Source organism: Diaporthe citri (genome assembly GCF_014595645.1).
Source record: "Diaporthe citri strain NFHF-8-4 chromosome Unknown scaffold_14, whole genome shotgun sequence".
Classification (NCBI taxonomy): Eukaryota; Fungi; Ascomycota; class Sordariomycetes; order Diaporthales; family Diaporthaceae; genus Diaporthe; species Diaporthe citri.
This window is the reverse complement of record NW_025064859.1, coordinates 184,901-199,736: the sequence shown is the minus strand read 5'-3', so window position 1 is coordinate 199,736 and position 14,836 is coordinate 184,901. Positions and strand designations below refer to the sequence as shown.

Below are 14,836 nucleotides of genomic sequence, written 5' to 3'. Positions count from 1 at the left end.
GGCATTCAATTCGACAGCCTCGTCCTGAACCAGACACAATGAATCCAGACTCGCCCTCCATCGCGGCCGAGAGCCCAGACAAGTCTCCACTCGACCGCGCCCCGCAGTCGAGCACTTCAACCACCCTTGAACGCAGCAGCCTGGAGTCCCTCCCAGATGAGGTGCTCATCGACATCATTCGGAATGGCGAAGCCGAAAACACGCCTTGCGTGGCCTGGAGCCTGTGCTTGGTATCCAAGCGCATGGAGCCAGTTGCGAGACAAGAGCTGTATCGAGAAATTTCTATTCTTACCTATCGAAGTCTGAGAAGCCTGTGCCGTACACTCGAGAAGAAGCCTGAGCTTGGGCAACACATGGTGGAGCTGAACTTGCTTGTCCCAAGCGACTTGCGTGGACCCAGTAACCCTTCTTACACATTGATCAAGACATTTGACTTCGAGCGGCTCTGGTACTTCTACTCTAAGCTGCTCAGGCGGTCAGCTGGCCTCAGAAAACTGACCATGATGATGGTGGGCCAGGGACAAAGCAGCAGGTCAACAATGAGCCCATATCACCGATTCATTCACGGACTCTCGGGGGCCATCACACGGTCGCAGCATAGTGGCTCTATCATTGCCATCTTGCCACGGCTGGAGCAAGTTCGACTTATCAACGATGCACACCTACAACACTGGTGGAACCGTGCCATGGTCTACCCTGAGGTTTTCAAGCCTTTCCTGCATCTGTCTCCCCTGTCAAGCCTGGAATGTATTGAGGACAGTGGGGTCTGAGGCACCTTTCACCCTTCTGTTCAGCCCACAGGGTCTCCAACAAACGGTGTGCCGGTCCTTGAGCATAAGTCTCGGCACCTCCCCTCATGCCCCCCAATGCCAGTTACGATTCCCATCAAGTCCGTTAGAATTTGCTTTCTAGCGGGTTGCCACAAACCTTTTGTTCCTGTCTCTTGAGATCCTGCACTGACTGGCCCTTTCAGCATTGGTCAACGCACATCGTTACGAGCAAATAAAGTCTGTGGTCCTGAGAGAGAGCCACAGCAATCCGACAGATATCATGGATTTCGTCAATATGTGCCCGGTCCTCGAGGTCCTTTTCTTCCAAAGGCGCCTGGGAGCTAGTAGGGATAGTCAGGAGAGGGCAGAGGCAGCCAGCAACATACAAATGGACGCTGACCAGTTCGAGAAACGCTACCTGTCAGACAGCTTCGAAAAGCTGAAGAGTCTGAACACACTCGTTTTCATCCCCCACGACCATCATGATGACGTTGGAGATCCAGATTTCACCAGAGACTTCCTGGGTCCTTACAACTTCCTCACCCTCAAGAAGCTTTGTAATCTTACCTCCATTTCAGTGCTCATCAACGTCTTCGCCTCCCCGGACGGCTCGACCACTGGTCATCTGACAGTCTCTCCCACGGAGGTTCTCCCTCGCTCACTCATGTCTTTCCACATTCTAGTCGATGACCAAAGCGGAAATGGCTTCTGGAGTCGTATTCCACTCAACGAAGCTCCGTTTCAACCTCGCGTCGCGGCTCTCGGGTTCATGGAGGAGCTGACGAGTATCTGCCCAACCGAGTTCCCTGGTCTTCGACAGGTGGATTACATTTGGGCAGTCACTCGGCTCACTGGCATACAGCGGAGACAATTATCCCTCGGCAGTCAGCTGGTTGACCCTTTAAGTCCGGAATATCAGGATACTTCGCACAACATACCACCTTGTGATGGATTATTACCGCTGTGCTGCCCCATGCATAGGAGGATCCAGGCACTTAGACCAGATATGGACTACACATCCAAGGCCGAAGGCATCGTTTCCCCTTTCTAAGACCGGTTCGACATCCTCAAGCTCGCCTTCAAGAACGTGGATGTCACTTTCGAAGTGATTGAGCTGAAGAAATACAGTGATCTCTTCTTCCACTGGCAGCAGGGTCGAAAGTGATCCCAAATGGTCTTTTGCACCATAACATCTGGATGACTTCCTGATAAACTTTAGTCTGGGAAGCCAGACCCATGATCTGAAAACCGAGAAGGGAGAGTGTTGCTACATTTTCCTGGACATGCCGGTGAATCAGCTACCGTTACGACGCAGATATCAGGGCAAATGAAGGCTGAAAGGATCGGGCGACATTGGGCAAGGGGCACAAATAGCATCGCACCCTGCTGAGACCAAGGTCGATCAACAGCATCCATAGCTAATTTGAGGCTCAGCGACCAATTTCTACAGAAGAGGAGTGTCCCATGTAAACTATGGCCACTTGAATGTTATTTGATCGAAGAAGCCAGTAGGAAAAGGGCTACCTTAGATCTCGTGTCTTATAGCATGGGCTTTTTGCATGCGGGTTCCTAAACCCGCGCAATTGCTGCCATTGAATGAAATGCTAACTTCAGTCAGAGATCCAGTGGGTCACGTTGGTATAAGTGTGCCAGCGACCGTCAATTTCAAGTCATGCAACTTGGAGTGTCACTATGGTTGAGTGGCATACAGTTCCAACAACAATGCGTTGTGATATAAAATGGCAAGAGACAGCTAGCACACTTTCCTAATCTTCAACACCCATATGCCTGCTATCTACGTTCCTCCACGCCCAAGTCGCTGTGCTGGAGCTGTCGAAGATTCATCTTTTCCGATCCCACACACATCCGGCCCTGCCAATACGTTGCTAACGAACGTATTCTCACACAGAGAGCTCAGTCTGCGGTAGCTCTCCTGCACGGAACCCAGGCGTCCACCACGAAGAACATCCACACAACAGTAAGTAGCAATTACACTTGATTTGAAGGCCATCATTCACAGAAAACTTGACATCAAAGACTCCCCAGCCATCGAAAATACCAACGTGCTCAAGTGCAATATGGCTGGGCACCACCACAACGCCCATTTCCCGGACCCAAGAGGAACCATGGAAACACTCGGTGTACAAGGCGACGCGAGAATGGATGCGCCAGCCTCATCCGGTCTGCCTGTACCCAACGAGATCACCTTTGAGATACTTAAGAGCCTGATGCCTGCCTATAACCGATACTAGGCCAGGGAATCCACCCCCTTGGCAAGGCTGTCACAAGTCTTGATCTGCGGGGCTCATGGCCAGTAGACTGGAAGAAGGTCGGTGCGATCGGATTTTCCTTTACCGACCTCTCGCCGCTGTCCACCTGGTACGCAGTCCAGCATTGGTCGAGAACTGATCTACTGTCATGGTGGGAGCTACGCCAGATGCGGTCCCTTCGTCACTTGAACATCGACATTCAAGCCAGGAATACTTGGGGCGACCGCTTTCAGCAATACCGTGAGCTATGGGGCCAATCGGGCGAGCCATCTAATCTCTGCGTACTTCCAAACTTGGAGACACTGAGAATCCCGCTACGGCTATTCATGGAGTCCGATGAGGTCTCGATGTACGATTCAAGCGACGTGCTTCCTGCTACGCTAAAGACCTTGGTCCTCTTCGTCGATTTACAACTGCATCGTGCGGAACCCCTTGCCAACGAACAATCAGAATGGAGAGGAGACCAAGTCGACGGATATCTCATTTCCGATCCTCGAAGTTGTGCCCAGACAATTCGGATGACCATTGAGTTCCTGGAAAACATCTACTGGTGTGCCCCCACCGATTTCCGATACCTTCGCACGCTGATTCTGGAATACAAAATTGATGGTAACTATGGTGGAAGAGACTGGTCATTTAGGAACAAAGCGATGGGAGAATTCATGACAACACTTGGAAAACTTAGTGCATCATTTCACGGACAGGGAAGGAATTTCAGTTGGAGCAGACTATGACAGGCTGCTCACTAAGCCACTTAATTGCGGTGGAGGCCACACCAGCATCCTCTGGCATGATCATGGAGAGGTAGGAAGTTGGGTCAGCGCTGCTTCCGTCTTATGGTATTTCTTTTTATTTTTTTATTTTTTTGGCAGCCCATCTTCACATGAGCACACATTCCTTTCTCTTACAGCATTGGAAGCTCTGACCAGCCTGTGAAAGGCCAATATACTGTAATTTTCGGAAACCAAGTCTCAATGCAATGCCTTAAACAATCTCAATAATTTCATACATGAAATAGACAATTCCCATAGCCGTAATATCGCAAAGGAGGAATCGTTCTGGCCGGAAGTGGAGTACCGACGCGAGGCACTCAGGACTCGCCTTGTGTGGCAACACGGCATGCCTAAGCTTCGCAACAGCCGGCCTACTGGCAGCTTAATCAAACGGAGTGATCTCCATATCACTCTGCCTACAACAAAAAAAACAATGCCTTCCGAACGCTAGTCCGGGAATTGAGTCAAATTCCCGGCTGATGGCGGCTGCCAGGAAATGTGTCGCGATAGGTCGGAGCTGTCTCACGACATGCTGCAGACCCCGCTGGCAAATTGACGGTAGAAGTCGTGCCCCAAGATAGAAATTAACAATACTACCACATTGCGTCAGGTCGATAAGTATGGTAGAGCTATTAGGCTTTTGGAAACACGTGAAAGAGAGGTCACAATTGTGTAGTTTTAAAAGTGTCGCCAAAAGCACTCGAGATTGAGGTCAGTTGTAACGGCATCTCAAGTCCTAGTCGAAAGAAACCAGCGAGTTCGTGACCATGAGATCGACACTTCTTCACCTAGCCGGCCGTGTGGTCCTTTTCGGGCCGGCTCTCGCAATCAAGATCGCTGCCTCTCTGCAGGTGATTGAGCACACACCTCTGCCATATGCGATCAAGAATTTCTACGAGGGCCAGGCCTCGATCGTCAGTGGCGGCGTCGCTAGCTTGCCATCGGACAAGACCGTGGACCTCGGTGCCAACGCTGATTATCAAGGGCTGATCCAGTACGGGACACACAAGAACATTCGCATGATCTACACGATCGTAGACGTGCCGTATCGGGTCGTGGCAAACAAGGCGGCCGGTATAAACACACTTGCGGATCTGAGGGGCAAACGAATCGGTACCATGTCGGGCTCGTCGGCGAAATACTTCATCAGCAAGCTGCTGAATTCGGCGGGTGTTAAGGACTCGGAGTACACGGTGGTGTCAGGCAACGTTTGCATGAAGGCGCCGTGTGGCGCCGGCACCCTCCCGGCGCAAATCCAAGCCAAGACCATCGATGGAGTCAGCGTACGCCCACCCAGCTTCTACAGTACGCCCACCCAGCTTCCAGCGTTGGCCCACCTAGTATAAGGAAAATTAGCTGCATCCGCATTAAAATGCAAATACTGCGAGGTTTTTAATAAGCCAGGGTAGCTATTTTTCAATTTAAGCAATACTTTAAAAATACAAGCCTAAAAAGCCCAGAGGGCCCCAGAGCCCCTAGAGGGCCCCAGAGCCCCCAGAGCCCCCAAAGCCCCCAGAGCCCCCAGAGGGCCCTAGAGCGCCCAGAGGGCCCCAGAGCGCCTAAAGCCCCCAGAGCGCCTAGAGGGCTGCAGAGCGCCCAGAGCCCCCAGAGCCCCCAGAGCCCCCAGAGCCCCCAAAGCGCCTAGAGGGCTGCAGAGCGCCTAAAGGGCCGTAGAGCGCTTAAAGGGGCGCAGAGGGCCGTAAAGGGCGGCAAAGGGCGGCAAAGGGTAGAAGTAACTTTTAAGTTGCAAATAAAGGGGTAGCTATGGGACCCCTTTAAGGTAGTTATAGGACCCCTTTAGGATAGCTATAGCTATGCTTTATTAATAACCCTGCAGTATTAATATTTTATAGCGCGTGCAACCAATTTCCTTGTACTGGGTGGGCCAACGCTGGAAGCTGGGTGGGCGTACTGTAGAAGCTGGGTGGGCGTACGCTGACTCCCATCGATGCCTTCGGGATCTGGGAACCAGCGCCGGAGCTGGGCGGGCAGGTGCTGGGGGACAACGCCATCTTCTTCCAGAACGCGACCGTGTTCCGGGAAATCTACTCCCTTTTCACAACGACCGACAAGCTCAACGACCCTACGTCACGCAGGGCCATTGTCGAGTTCATCCGGGCTTTGGATCAGGCTATCGACGCCTTCAAGAACACGCCCGAGAAGGTGTACCAGTTTGTGGCCCAGGCGGTGGGCATGGATGCCGCCACGGTGCAGGCCGTTTGGCCGGTACACAAGTGGGCCGGCACGCTGGGCGTGGACATGGACAGCAACCTGATCGACTACATGGTGGATGAGGATATTTATGTTGCCTCGCAGAACCAGAGGCAGCCCATGACAAGAGACATTATCGCGCAGTTCGTCGACAATAGCGTTATTGCAGATGCCAGGAACGCGTCGTACTTGACATAAAGCACATATAGTTGGCAGAAATCAACATTCAGGGCTATATTTCCTTTCTACATACCGGCTCCCAAATGCTGTTGGACATGATGTTCACATGATAGCAAGACTGGCTGAGATAACACTGGCAAGCCACATAGAGAGTCTAAGCAGCCAAGAAATACCACAGCCTGAGTCACTGGCAGAGATGATTTGCTCCGCGTTGGCAGCGTAAAACTGTATAAATTGCAAGTAGCTCTGGATAGGCTGCTCGGACACCCCAAGTTATCCCAATATGAAAGGCACTGAAGCAATTCCAGGATGGTTTAGCAGCTCACGGGAACGTGGCTCCATCAACCCAGCCATTTTCATAAACTCTCTCCTTAATGAAACCACTCGTGTGCTTGTAATACACACGCAGCTTGACGCACTTCTTATCAGCAACAAATTCAGTGTCTCTATATGTTCAGGGCATATAACTCACAAGAGACCCGTCATTAACAGCGGTAACGGTAGTTCCAGGTACCGCGGCACCGCCGATGTAGCTTGGCCCGCCCCAGCCATTGCCGTCCCACTGCCATTCCCTGAGGTTTCCCTGCGGGTCAACGGCGTAGACACGGATGTGCTGGAGACCGCCCCAGTTGATAGCTCCCGAGGGGGGACCCCAGGCCTGAGCCAATGCTCCGCTGATCTGGAGTCTGCAGTGGCTATTAGCATCGTGAGGCAAACAGGTGAGATGGGTGGGACTTGTACAAAGCTACGCTGGCAATTGCAAGGACCTTCATTGTGATTCGTGTGTTCTGTGAGATGACCTCGGGTGGATTTGAGTCTGTTTATTGCGTTGAGTACAATGTCCGTGTATTGACGGCGACTTTACAGTTCCTCAAGATCAGACGGATGGTGTGGCTTTTATATCACTGATGCTGAAATCGCTCATGCTCTCTTTACAGTCAAAGGTTCTCTTGAAGTGGCGCCATTGGAATGTCGACACGACCAGACGGCCAGGGCTTCAGCGTGATACATTCCTGGCTATGACCCGGTGGTTCAACCCTATTACAATGATAGTATCAACAACTCGACGGTGGCATCACGAAAGATACGCCGAGACTTATATCCCTCAAGGCGCCGGTGGTCTTGCAATCGGGAAAACTTTCAGCTTTTGTGTCGTCTAACCATCTGCTGGAATGTCAGCATGCAGAAGCCCCAACTAAGTGAAATTAGTCATCGCCCCGTCGTAGACTTTGTCCTTTTCCCCCCATATGAGTTTTCAACAGTAACAAGCAGCTCTTATACACTCCACTGTCTCACCAGTCGCACACTTTCCCTTTATTCCACAGCAGCTAAGTTCTCCCTTGATCTCAGCTCTGCGCAACTACCCACCCGCCGAGAGGTTGAGCGTGCCCAGAAATCTCGGCATTGGTGGATTTTCGTTTCTCATGGACGGGAAAACTGTATGGAGCTAAGCAATTAATTATACAGGGAGGCTGCGAATCATGCATTATGTCTATCATCCGGAGCTGCTGACGCTATGTTTTTGCTATCCCCGGTGATGGCTAGCCGCAGGGATGATGTTTCCCACTCCAACCATCTTTTCAAGGACAAGACCTCGACCGAGCGTAATTTAATCAGTTTTCTGGTCCATTGGAGCATTCTAGAGTGAAACGGAAAGATCATGCTTCCACGCACCTGGGTGACGCAGCAAGTTTGCCAGGGGAAAGGTAACTCCCACGTTTGAACTTTGGTATAAGCTGATTTTATAGAAGTTGTGGTGCTCTGCGTTGCATTTATAAACTTTGAGAACGGACGAGGATCGAAGAAATAGACAAATATGATTTTCACGAGCCGCCTGTGGAGAAAAGAGAAGAGGGGAACTATGACGAGAATGCAAGCCAGACCAAATCACAAGAGACAGCGGCCAGAACACCAGCCGTCTTATTATGGCTTGGCGAGCGACTCCGCACGGTACGTTGGTATTAACTCCCAGACAACTCAGCCAGGTTATGGGCTGAGCCCAGGCGCCTAGACTCCGACCCGGCACTATAACGGCTTTGTCCTCTAAGCCTCCTCGCGACCTGTACAGGAGGAGCTGATACGGGAGCCCAACGGAAGCTCGATTGCAAAGGCGCGCGCAGGAGTGTTGACTGATGCAGCATCTCAGGGGTTGGGCAAGTCGACTTGCAAACTCGGTGCTCGTGTCAGTGCTCCTGTTGAAGACATACCAGCTGCACGACCAGGCAGAGTGCCCAGAAAGGGCGCTCGATCAGACTAGGTAAGCAAGCTTTTGCCAAGCCAGCCAGGTACTGACTAAAATCCTTCGATCTAGTATGATGACAGGTCTTGGCACCGGATCTATCCTCCTTTCGACGTGTATGGGAGCTTCAATGGAGGCATAGTTTCACAGATGCGTAACCGGAAGCTCCATAGGAAAAGAAGAAAAGGATTGCATCGAGTTGATACGAATGCAGAGAGACCTGCTGTCAAACCCAGTTCGCTGAATCAGTCCCGAGTCCAGCCTGCTTCATCCGGACTCGGCATGAAAACGACAGATGGCATGTTTCTCTTCACGCAGCGGTTTCCAATGGAGATGGACATGTCGTCACCAACAGTCAAAATTCCGTAAGCGACCTGCGAATAACCTGCGCGAATGGGCACGATAACATCATTTCAAATACCATCTTAGCGGACGGTCTGGAGTGGTGCTGCCGCCACCCGCACAGTGTATCCCAACCGAGCCAAGACCCCCATGCCAGCAGGGCCATCCTAGCCAGTCGCGTGGAATCCACCGTCCGCATCACCCACATCTCCGGATCCCCATGTCCTCGTGGAGATGACCCTTGGCTATCTGGACGGGCAAATGGGTGCAACTGATAACGCAGTCGTCCGCATGCAACGTTGGAATATACGACCTTCCCCCTTTGGACCTGAATCTGTTGCAACCTTCCGGAGTGCTCATGAGTTCGAAATCGGCTCGAGGAATTTGGAAGAAGGATGGTGCCGCCATTGCCTCCATAGGCAGCGCCGTGGATCCTCGCTTGTCGATGTGGAGGTACCAGAACACTCTGCCCCAAGTCCACGAATCTGTGCTTACACATGCACATCACGACTCGTACCCTCACTATGAGACAGGTCAACAAGGTGGGCTCATTTCTCCTGCCTCGGCCGGGACTTATCTGCCGCCACATTCAGTGAGTGTGGGCCGAACCACTCCGCTAGCTCAGTCTGTTTCGTTTCATGCATACGCAATGCTCCAATGCCACCACTGTCGTCTGAGCCACGTGAGCACATCATCGTCGGCGCAAGGGTAAGGGTAGTCCGATGAAAGAAAGGCAAATTTTAACCAAACCGGGAGGATGGTCTATCATCCGTTGGAACAGACGATGGGTCCAGGGGTGGCAAAGCTTGACCTCGGCTGGGTGGAAGCTCATAATCTTGAAGGCTATCAGGGTATCTGACGCGCGGGATGGCCTGCCCCAGAAGCTAGTCGAAAGAGTGGCCATCCAGCAAACTGGGGGCACGCAGGCAAATATGAATATTGACTCTCGATTTGGCCTGCCAAATGCGTCGCCATGATTCGGTCGAGGGTCAGGAAAGCCAACCAAAGTCAAGAAAAGAGTCAAGGCACACACTTCTGTGATCACAAGAGACGAGGGTTGATCTGGCGGTTGGCCATGCTGCGATAAGAAACTGGCCCTTGTATGGGGAAGAGACCTAGGCGCAGCTATCAGAGATGCCGATGATACTACATCATGGCTTGTGGGTCTGATGGGTTGCGGCGCCCCGGGGTCATGGTGGGAAACAGCCGGACTTGAATGCATGGGTTGCGGTATCACTGCGTGCAATGTCACGTACGTCTTGTTTGCTCGACTCTTATACCTCCAGTGTGCCCCTTGTGCTTGCTTTTGAAACTTACTCTCTCATACCTAGCCTTTCGTAGATCGGCACTCTTCCCGGCGGCTCTCGATTTGTTGCCAACGAGCCAAGATGTGTATGCCAACTAGCTCCCCTTCCCTCATCATTCGTTATTTAAACTGACCCGATCATAGCGAAACTTGCCACAGACCATGGCGAGGCCAGCATGCTGCCTCCGCCCTACCATGAGCCCCCAGCCATCCACCCGGAAGTTGGCACAGTTCCCGAGGAGAAGGCCAATGTCGACGCGGAGATAGCCACCAAGTCCTCTACAGCCACCGGCCAAGTATACGACCATGAGCAATATCCCCTGCCCACCGATGAGGAGCGGGACACCCTCCGCAAGGTGCCCGACAAAATCCCCGCCCTCGCCTACATCCTCTGTGTTGCTGAACTGGCCGAGCGTGCCTCGTACTACGCCACGACTGGTGTGTTCAACAACTTTATGGAGTACCCTCTCCCAGAGGGCGGAAACGGTGCTGGAGCCGTGGCCAAGTCAGACGTCAATGGCGTACCTGGTGCACTCGGCAAGGGAGTCCAGTTTGCCTCGGCCCTGGTTCTCTTGTTCACTTTCCTCGCCTACGTGTTTCCCATCCTCGGCGCCTGGATAGCAGACACAAAGCTGGGCCGCTACAAGACCATCCTCTGGGGGGCAAGCATCGGCGCCGTGGCTCATGTTGTCATGGTTGGCGGGGCTGCTCCATCCGTGCTGCAAGCTGGCAACGGCGTCGCCCCTTTCATGATTTCTTTCTTCATGCTGGCGATCGGTGCTGGTATCTTCAAGCCAAATGTCGCGCCGACGGTGATTGATCAGTATCAGCACCAGCGCGAGTACACCAAGGTTCTGAAATCGGGCGAGAAGGTTCTTGTGGACCCGGAGACAACGATCCAGCGTATCATGGTCATCTACTACGGCTTCATCAACATCGGTGCCTTTTTCGCTCTGGCTTCTACTTATGCTGAGCGCTACGTCGGCTTCTGGTTGGCCTTCCTCCTGCCCACCGTCATTTACGTCCTGGTCATCGTCATCTTCGTCGGCGTGAACAAGAAGATCGTCAAGAAGCCACCCCTGGGATCCGAGCTGAATGATTTCTTCAAGATAACATGGATCTGCTGCAAGGAGAACAAGTTCATGGTCTGGAAGAAGGACTTCTGGGACGCGGCGCGCCCGGCTGTCTTGGCAGAGAAAGGAAGGACTGTGAACTGGAACAACCACCTGGTTACCGACGTAGGCCGCACCTGGGCAGCCTGTCAGGTCTTCCTCTACATCCCCATCTATCAGCTCAACGACGGCGGCATCGGCGCTGCCGGTTCCAACCTGGCAGGCTCGATGACTCTGAACGGCGCGCCCAATGACCTCCTGTCCAACTTCAACGCGCTGACCATCATCATCTTCACCCCAATCATGGCCTACGGAGTCTATCCGTTCCTCGCCAAGAGAAACATCAGATTCGGCCGCATCAAGCGCATGACCATCGGCTTCATCATCGCCGCCACCTCGGGCATCTGCGGCGGGCTCGCACAGCTGTACGTGTACCGCACCTCTCCCTGCGGCCACCTGGCTTCTGCGTGCGACGACGTCTCGCCCATATCTGTCTGGTGGGAGCTGCCCATGATCGTCCTCGGCGCCGTCTCCGAGATCTTGGTCAACGTCACCTCCTACGAGCTGGCGTACTCCCGTGCGCCCGGGAACATGAAGTCTGTGGTCTTCTCGATCTGTCTCTTCATGACGGCGCTGTACGCCGCCGCCGGCGAGGTCCTGACGCCCGTGATCAACGACCCGTACCTTGTTGTGGGTAGTCCCTTGGCACCCCCCCTGTGCCCCCCCTCGCATGAGCCCGTGCTAACACAGCCATCGCAGTGGGTCTGGTTCGGCCCAGCCATCGTGCTCTTCGCCCAGACCGCCATCTTCTGGATCCGACACCGAGACATCGACGAGGATGCATATATGACCTACGACAACGAATCAGATTTGGAGGTGGAGGCCGTGGGCAGTAGGGACGGGCATGATGCCATGGTTTTGGGGGAGAAGGCGCCTTCTTCGGAGAAAAGTTAAGCCCACTAGTTCGTGTTCGGCTCAAACTGCGATGCTTACCTAGGTACGGAAGTAAGTGGGGAGGTAAAGTCAATGATATTGCTAGACATGGCTCTTCGTAGCAGCCAAGAAATCTAAATATTCAATTTCCAAATTGTGGACGCATAGTTAATCAAGTAGTCTTCAAAGTCGGCTTCAACTCTCCTTGTACACGGCAAGTGGCAACGGGTATTTCCGCCAGGTCAATCTTTCATTTTGCTGTGTTGGCTCTATTTACGGTATCCATCGTTCCACTGTCCCCTACTCTCCGAATTTGCTTGATTCGTCCCAGAAGTGTACCAAGGCTAGAGGGTGGTTGTTGCGGTTGAAAATGAAAGCAGCTGAGACGGCGTAGCTCCTAATAATCCTCAAGCCCAACTCCCGTAAAATTGTGGTTCTTGGCCCCACAGCAGTAGACAAGCCTCATGAGCGTCCTGGCTGCCTAATATGAAGACTCGGCTCCATCTTTTGTGAGGGTTTTGAAGGTTCTCAAAGGCGGAAGTGTCTCGCGTTTCACCTCCTCAACGAGTTCTGTTTCAGCTCGGATGAAGTGAGCCCACGCAGTGAGGATCCTTCGTTCCTCGCTCTCCTCGAACCCGTCAAGGGCCACAGTGGCAGTTCCCGCGCCTCCTCCAAGCGCGCTGTGCAGCTCTCGTGAGGTGTGAAAATACTGGTCTGTATCTGTTTCGATGGTCGCACTCTTGAGAGCCGGCATGGACATGGCAGCCCTTCCCGCAGCCATTATTATGTCGGTTGGTGTTAATGTCAGCTGGTCCGGGCCCAGATTGGGCAGCGCAGAGAAGAATCTCAATTCAAAGCTTTGCAGCCGTGGCCATCTCCATGTCGATGTTGCCGTGGTAGGGAGGAGTCTTTCCGAGAAAGGCATGAAAAAGGCTTGGTGCAAACGGAAAGGGAAAACGAGCAAGAACTCGAGGCTCTGGCTATAGTCTCGCAAGACAGCAGCACACTCTCCCATGCTGGGTGGGACAAAGTCCTCGAGGCGGTTGAAGTTTTGCGAGTGTAACATTAGCCTGCGGAGAGATGGCGCCGAGGTACGCAGCTGGCGAACGAAATCTGTAGTACGAGGCGTTGTTTTCATATCCTTCTATGCTAAGATCTGAGGCCTAAGGGATCCTACCTATGAGGGCGCTCCATCCCTCTTCGCAATCGGTTCCGAATCTGACCTCAAAGACACTTGTTTCCAAGTTTGGCATTAATTGTATGATCTTCTGAGCAGCAGGCAATGGCACACAATCGGGAAGGAAAGTGAAGTGTGTTACCATGTTGAGAGATGACGGGAACTCGGACTTGATGGCCCACAACACCATGTTGGTAGGGATGAGGCCATGACTGGTGAGAACATTCAGGTCTTTCTGCTCCCAGAGCGAGCTGACGAACATGAAAGGTCGTTCGTCTTTTGGTTCATGATATCCTCCAGGTTCGTGCAAAGTAGTAAAGATGATTTCGATGGACTGTTGTTGCTCACCGTCTCTGCAGAAATTCCATCCATTGATGTACTGGAAGAACTGTCCGATTTTCTTCATCACCTGGCTGATCCGCAACAAACCCATGTTCTTGTGCCAAGGACCTGAGTTCTGGTCGTCATCGATGGCAATATCAAACCGCGTCAGAAACCTCCTTCGTTGGTCCGTGAAGAGTTCTTTGAGCCTCAAAACATCCTCCTCGTCGGAGGGATCGATTCGAATCTCGCTGAAGAGAGCCCTTTCAACATCGTGCCGCCATTCCTTGGAGACTGAAGCCAACCGACAACAAGGTTGTGTATCAAGGGCACGGGACAGTATCATTCTTGATTGTGGTCTGGCTGCTTTGATTGCTGCTGTGCGGACCTGTGCTCGAAGCTCGAAAGGGAGGCGCATGTAGCAGTGGAAAGTGGTGGGATTGATGGTTTGACTGATCTGGTTGGCCTCGCCGTCCTGCGCTTTCACAAGCTTCTGGAGGGTTTCGCCCTGCAGGCTGGTATTCTGGTTGCCGTCGGAAGGCGCCATGGCGGAAACTGTGCCAAAGCTCGAGCTGCGACGAAATGGTTTGGTTGGGGAGCTATTTTGGAGGACGCGATGCAGTGAGCTGAATCTATGGCTCCAGTCAGTTTTGCTGCAAGCCGTCGCAAGCCAAGATGGTCGGTCGAGGGCCGGCGTACCTTGAATTGGAGGCGAGGATGTCGCTCAGATTTGCTGATTGCTTTCGAGAAGGAGCTGCATTTGGGGGCCTCGTCCTCGAGGCAACATGCGATGGAAAGCCTTGTCGAAAAGGAGAGCTGGCCAAGGATAAGGTTACGAAGGAAGAAAGTAGACCAGATCAGTATGACGCGGGGGTGTCAAAGGTTTGATGTTCGAAGGATCCACGCGCTTTAGAGTCAAGTGAAGTAAATGTTGCAGAGTGGGCTGTGGGCTGGCTAGCGATAAGATTCAAAAGTGAAGGCAGCAAACGGGGCAAAAGGGAAATGGTATCAAGCTACCGTTTGCAAGAGTCCCTGCTCGAAGGGTACTCCATCCTGGTTTCTTAACAAGTTTCTGATTTTACTCGAGTTTACTGAGGCTGCTCAGACGACAATAACGTGAGAGGTCTACCTGTCTACGTACCTAACCATGAGCCCCAAGGCCTCAAACGTTGATAATGAGTGATTACCTTAAGTCCTGGTCA

The 14,836-nt window shown here is 52.7% G+C and overlaps 5 protein-coding genes across 5 annotated transcripts; 3 read left to right on the top strand and 2 right to left on the bottom strand.

Moving 5' to 3' along the window:
• Positions 1-38: 38 nt before the first annotated feature.
• Positions 39-770, top strand: INS49_005009 (uncharacterized protein; the record flags this gene model as incomplete). Its single annotated transcript, XM_043165796.1, has 1 exon — positions 39-770. One exon carries the CDS (start codon positions 39-41, stop codon positions 768-770), a length of 732 nt encoding a protein of 243 aa, XP_043017559.1.
• A 280-nt stretch (positions 771-1,050) lies between these two features.
• On the top strand, positions 1,051-6,222 carry INS49_005008 (uncharacterized protein; the record flags this gene model as incomplete). The annotated part of the gene is made up of 6 exons (XM_043165795.1): positions 1,051-1,654; positions 2,680-2,748; positions 2,817-2,951; positions 3,023-3,649; positions 4,606-5,118; positions 5,786-6,222. The coding sequence occupies 6 exons, from the start codon at positions 1,051-1,053 to the stop codon at positions 6,220-6,222; spliced, it is 2,385 nt and encodes a 794-aa protein (XP_043017558.1).
• A 304-nt stretch (positions 6,223-6,526) lies between these two features.
• INS49_005007 (uncharacterized protein) lies at positions 6,527-6,977 on the bottom strand (the record flags this gene model as incomplete). The annotated part of the gene is made up of 3 exons (XM_043165794.1): positions 6,527-6,613; positions 6,677-6,890; positions 6,946-6,977. The coding sequence occupies 3 exons, from the start codon at positions 6,975-6,977 to the stop codon at positions 6,527-6,529; spliced, it is 333 nt and encodes a 110-aa protein (XP_043017557.1).
• A 3,196-nt stretch (positions 6,978-10,173) lies between these two features.
• Positions 10,174-12,157, top strand: INS49_005006 (uncharacterized protein; the record flags this gene model as incomplete). The annotated part of the gene is made up of 3 exons (XM_043165793.1): positions 10,174-10,177; positions 10,236-11,893; positions 11,963-12,157. 3 exons carry the CDS (start codon positions 10,174-10,176, stop codon positions 12,155-12,157), a joined length of 1,857 nt encoding a protein of 618 aa, XP_043017556.1.
• Positions 12,158-12,987: 830 nt separating this feature from the next.
• INS49_005005 (uncharacterized protein) lies at positions 12,988-14,181 on the bottom strand (the record flags this gene model as incomplete). The annotated part of the gene is made up of 2 exons (XM_043165792.1): positions 12,988-13,044; positions 13,456-14,181. 2 exons carry the CDS (start codon positions 14,179-14,181, stop codon positions 12,988-12,990), a joined length of 783 nt encoding a protein of 260 aa, XP_043017555.1.
• Positions 14,182-14,836: the final 655 nt, after the last annotated feature.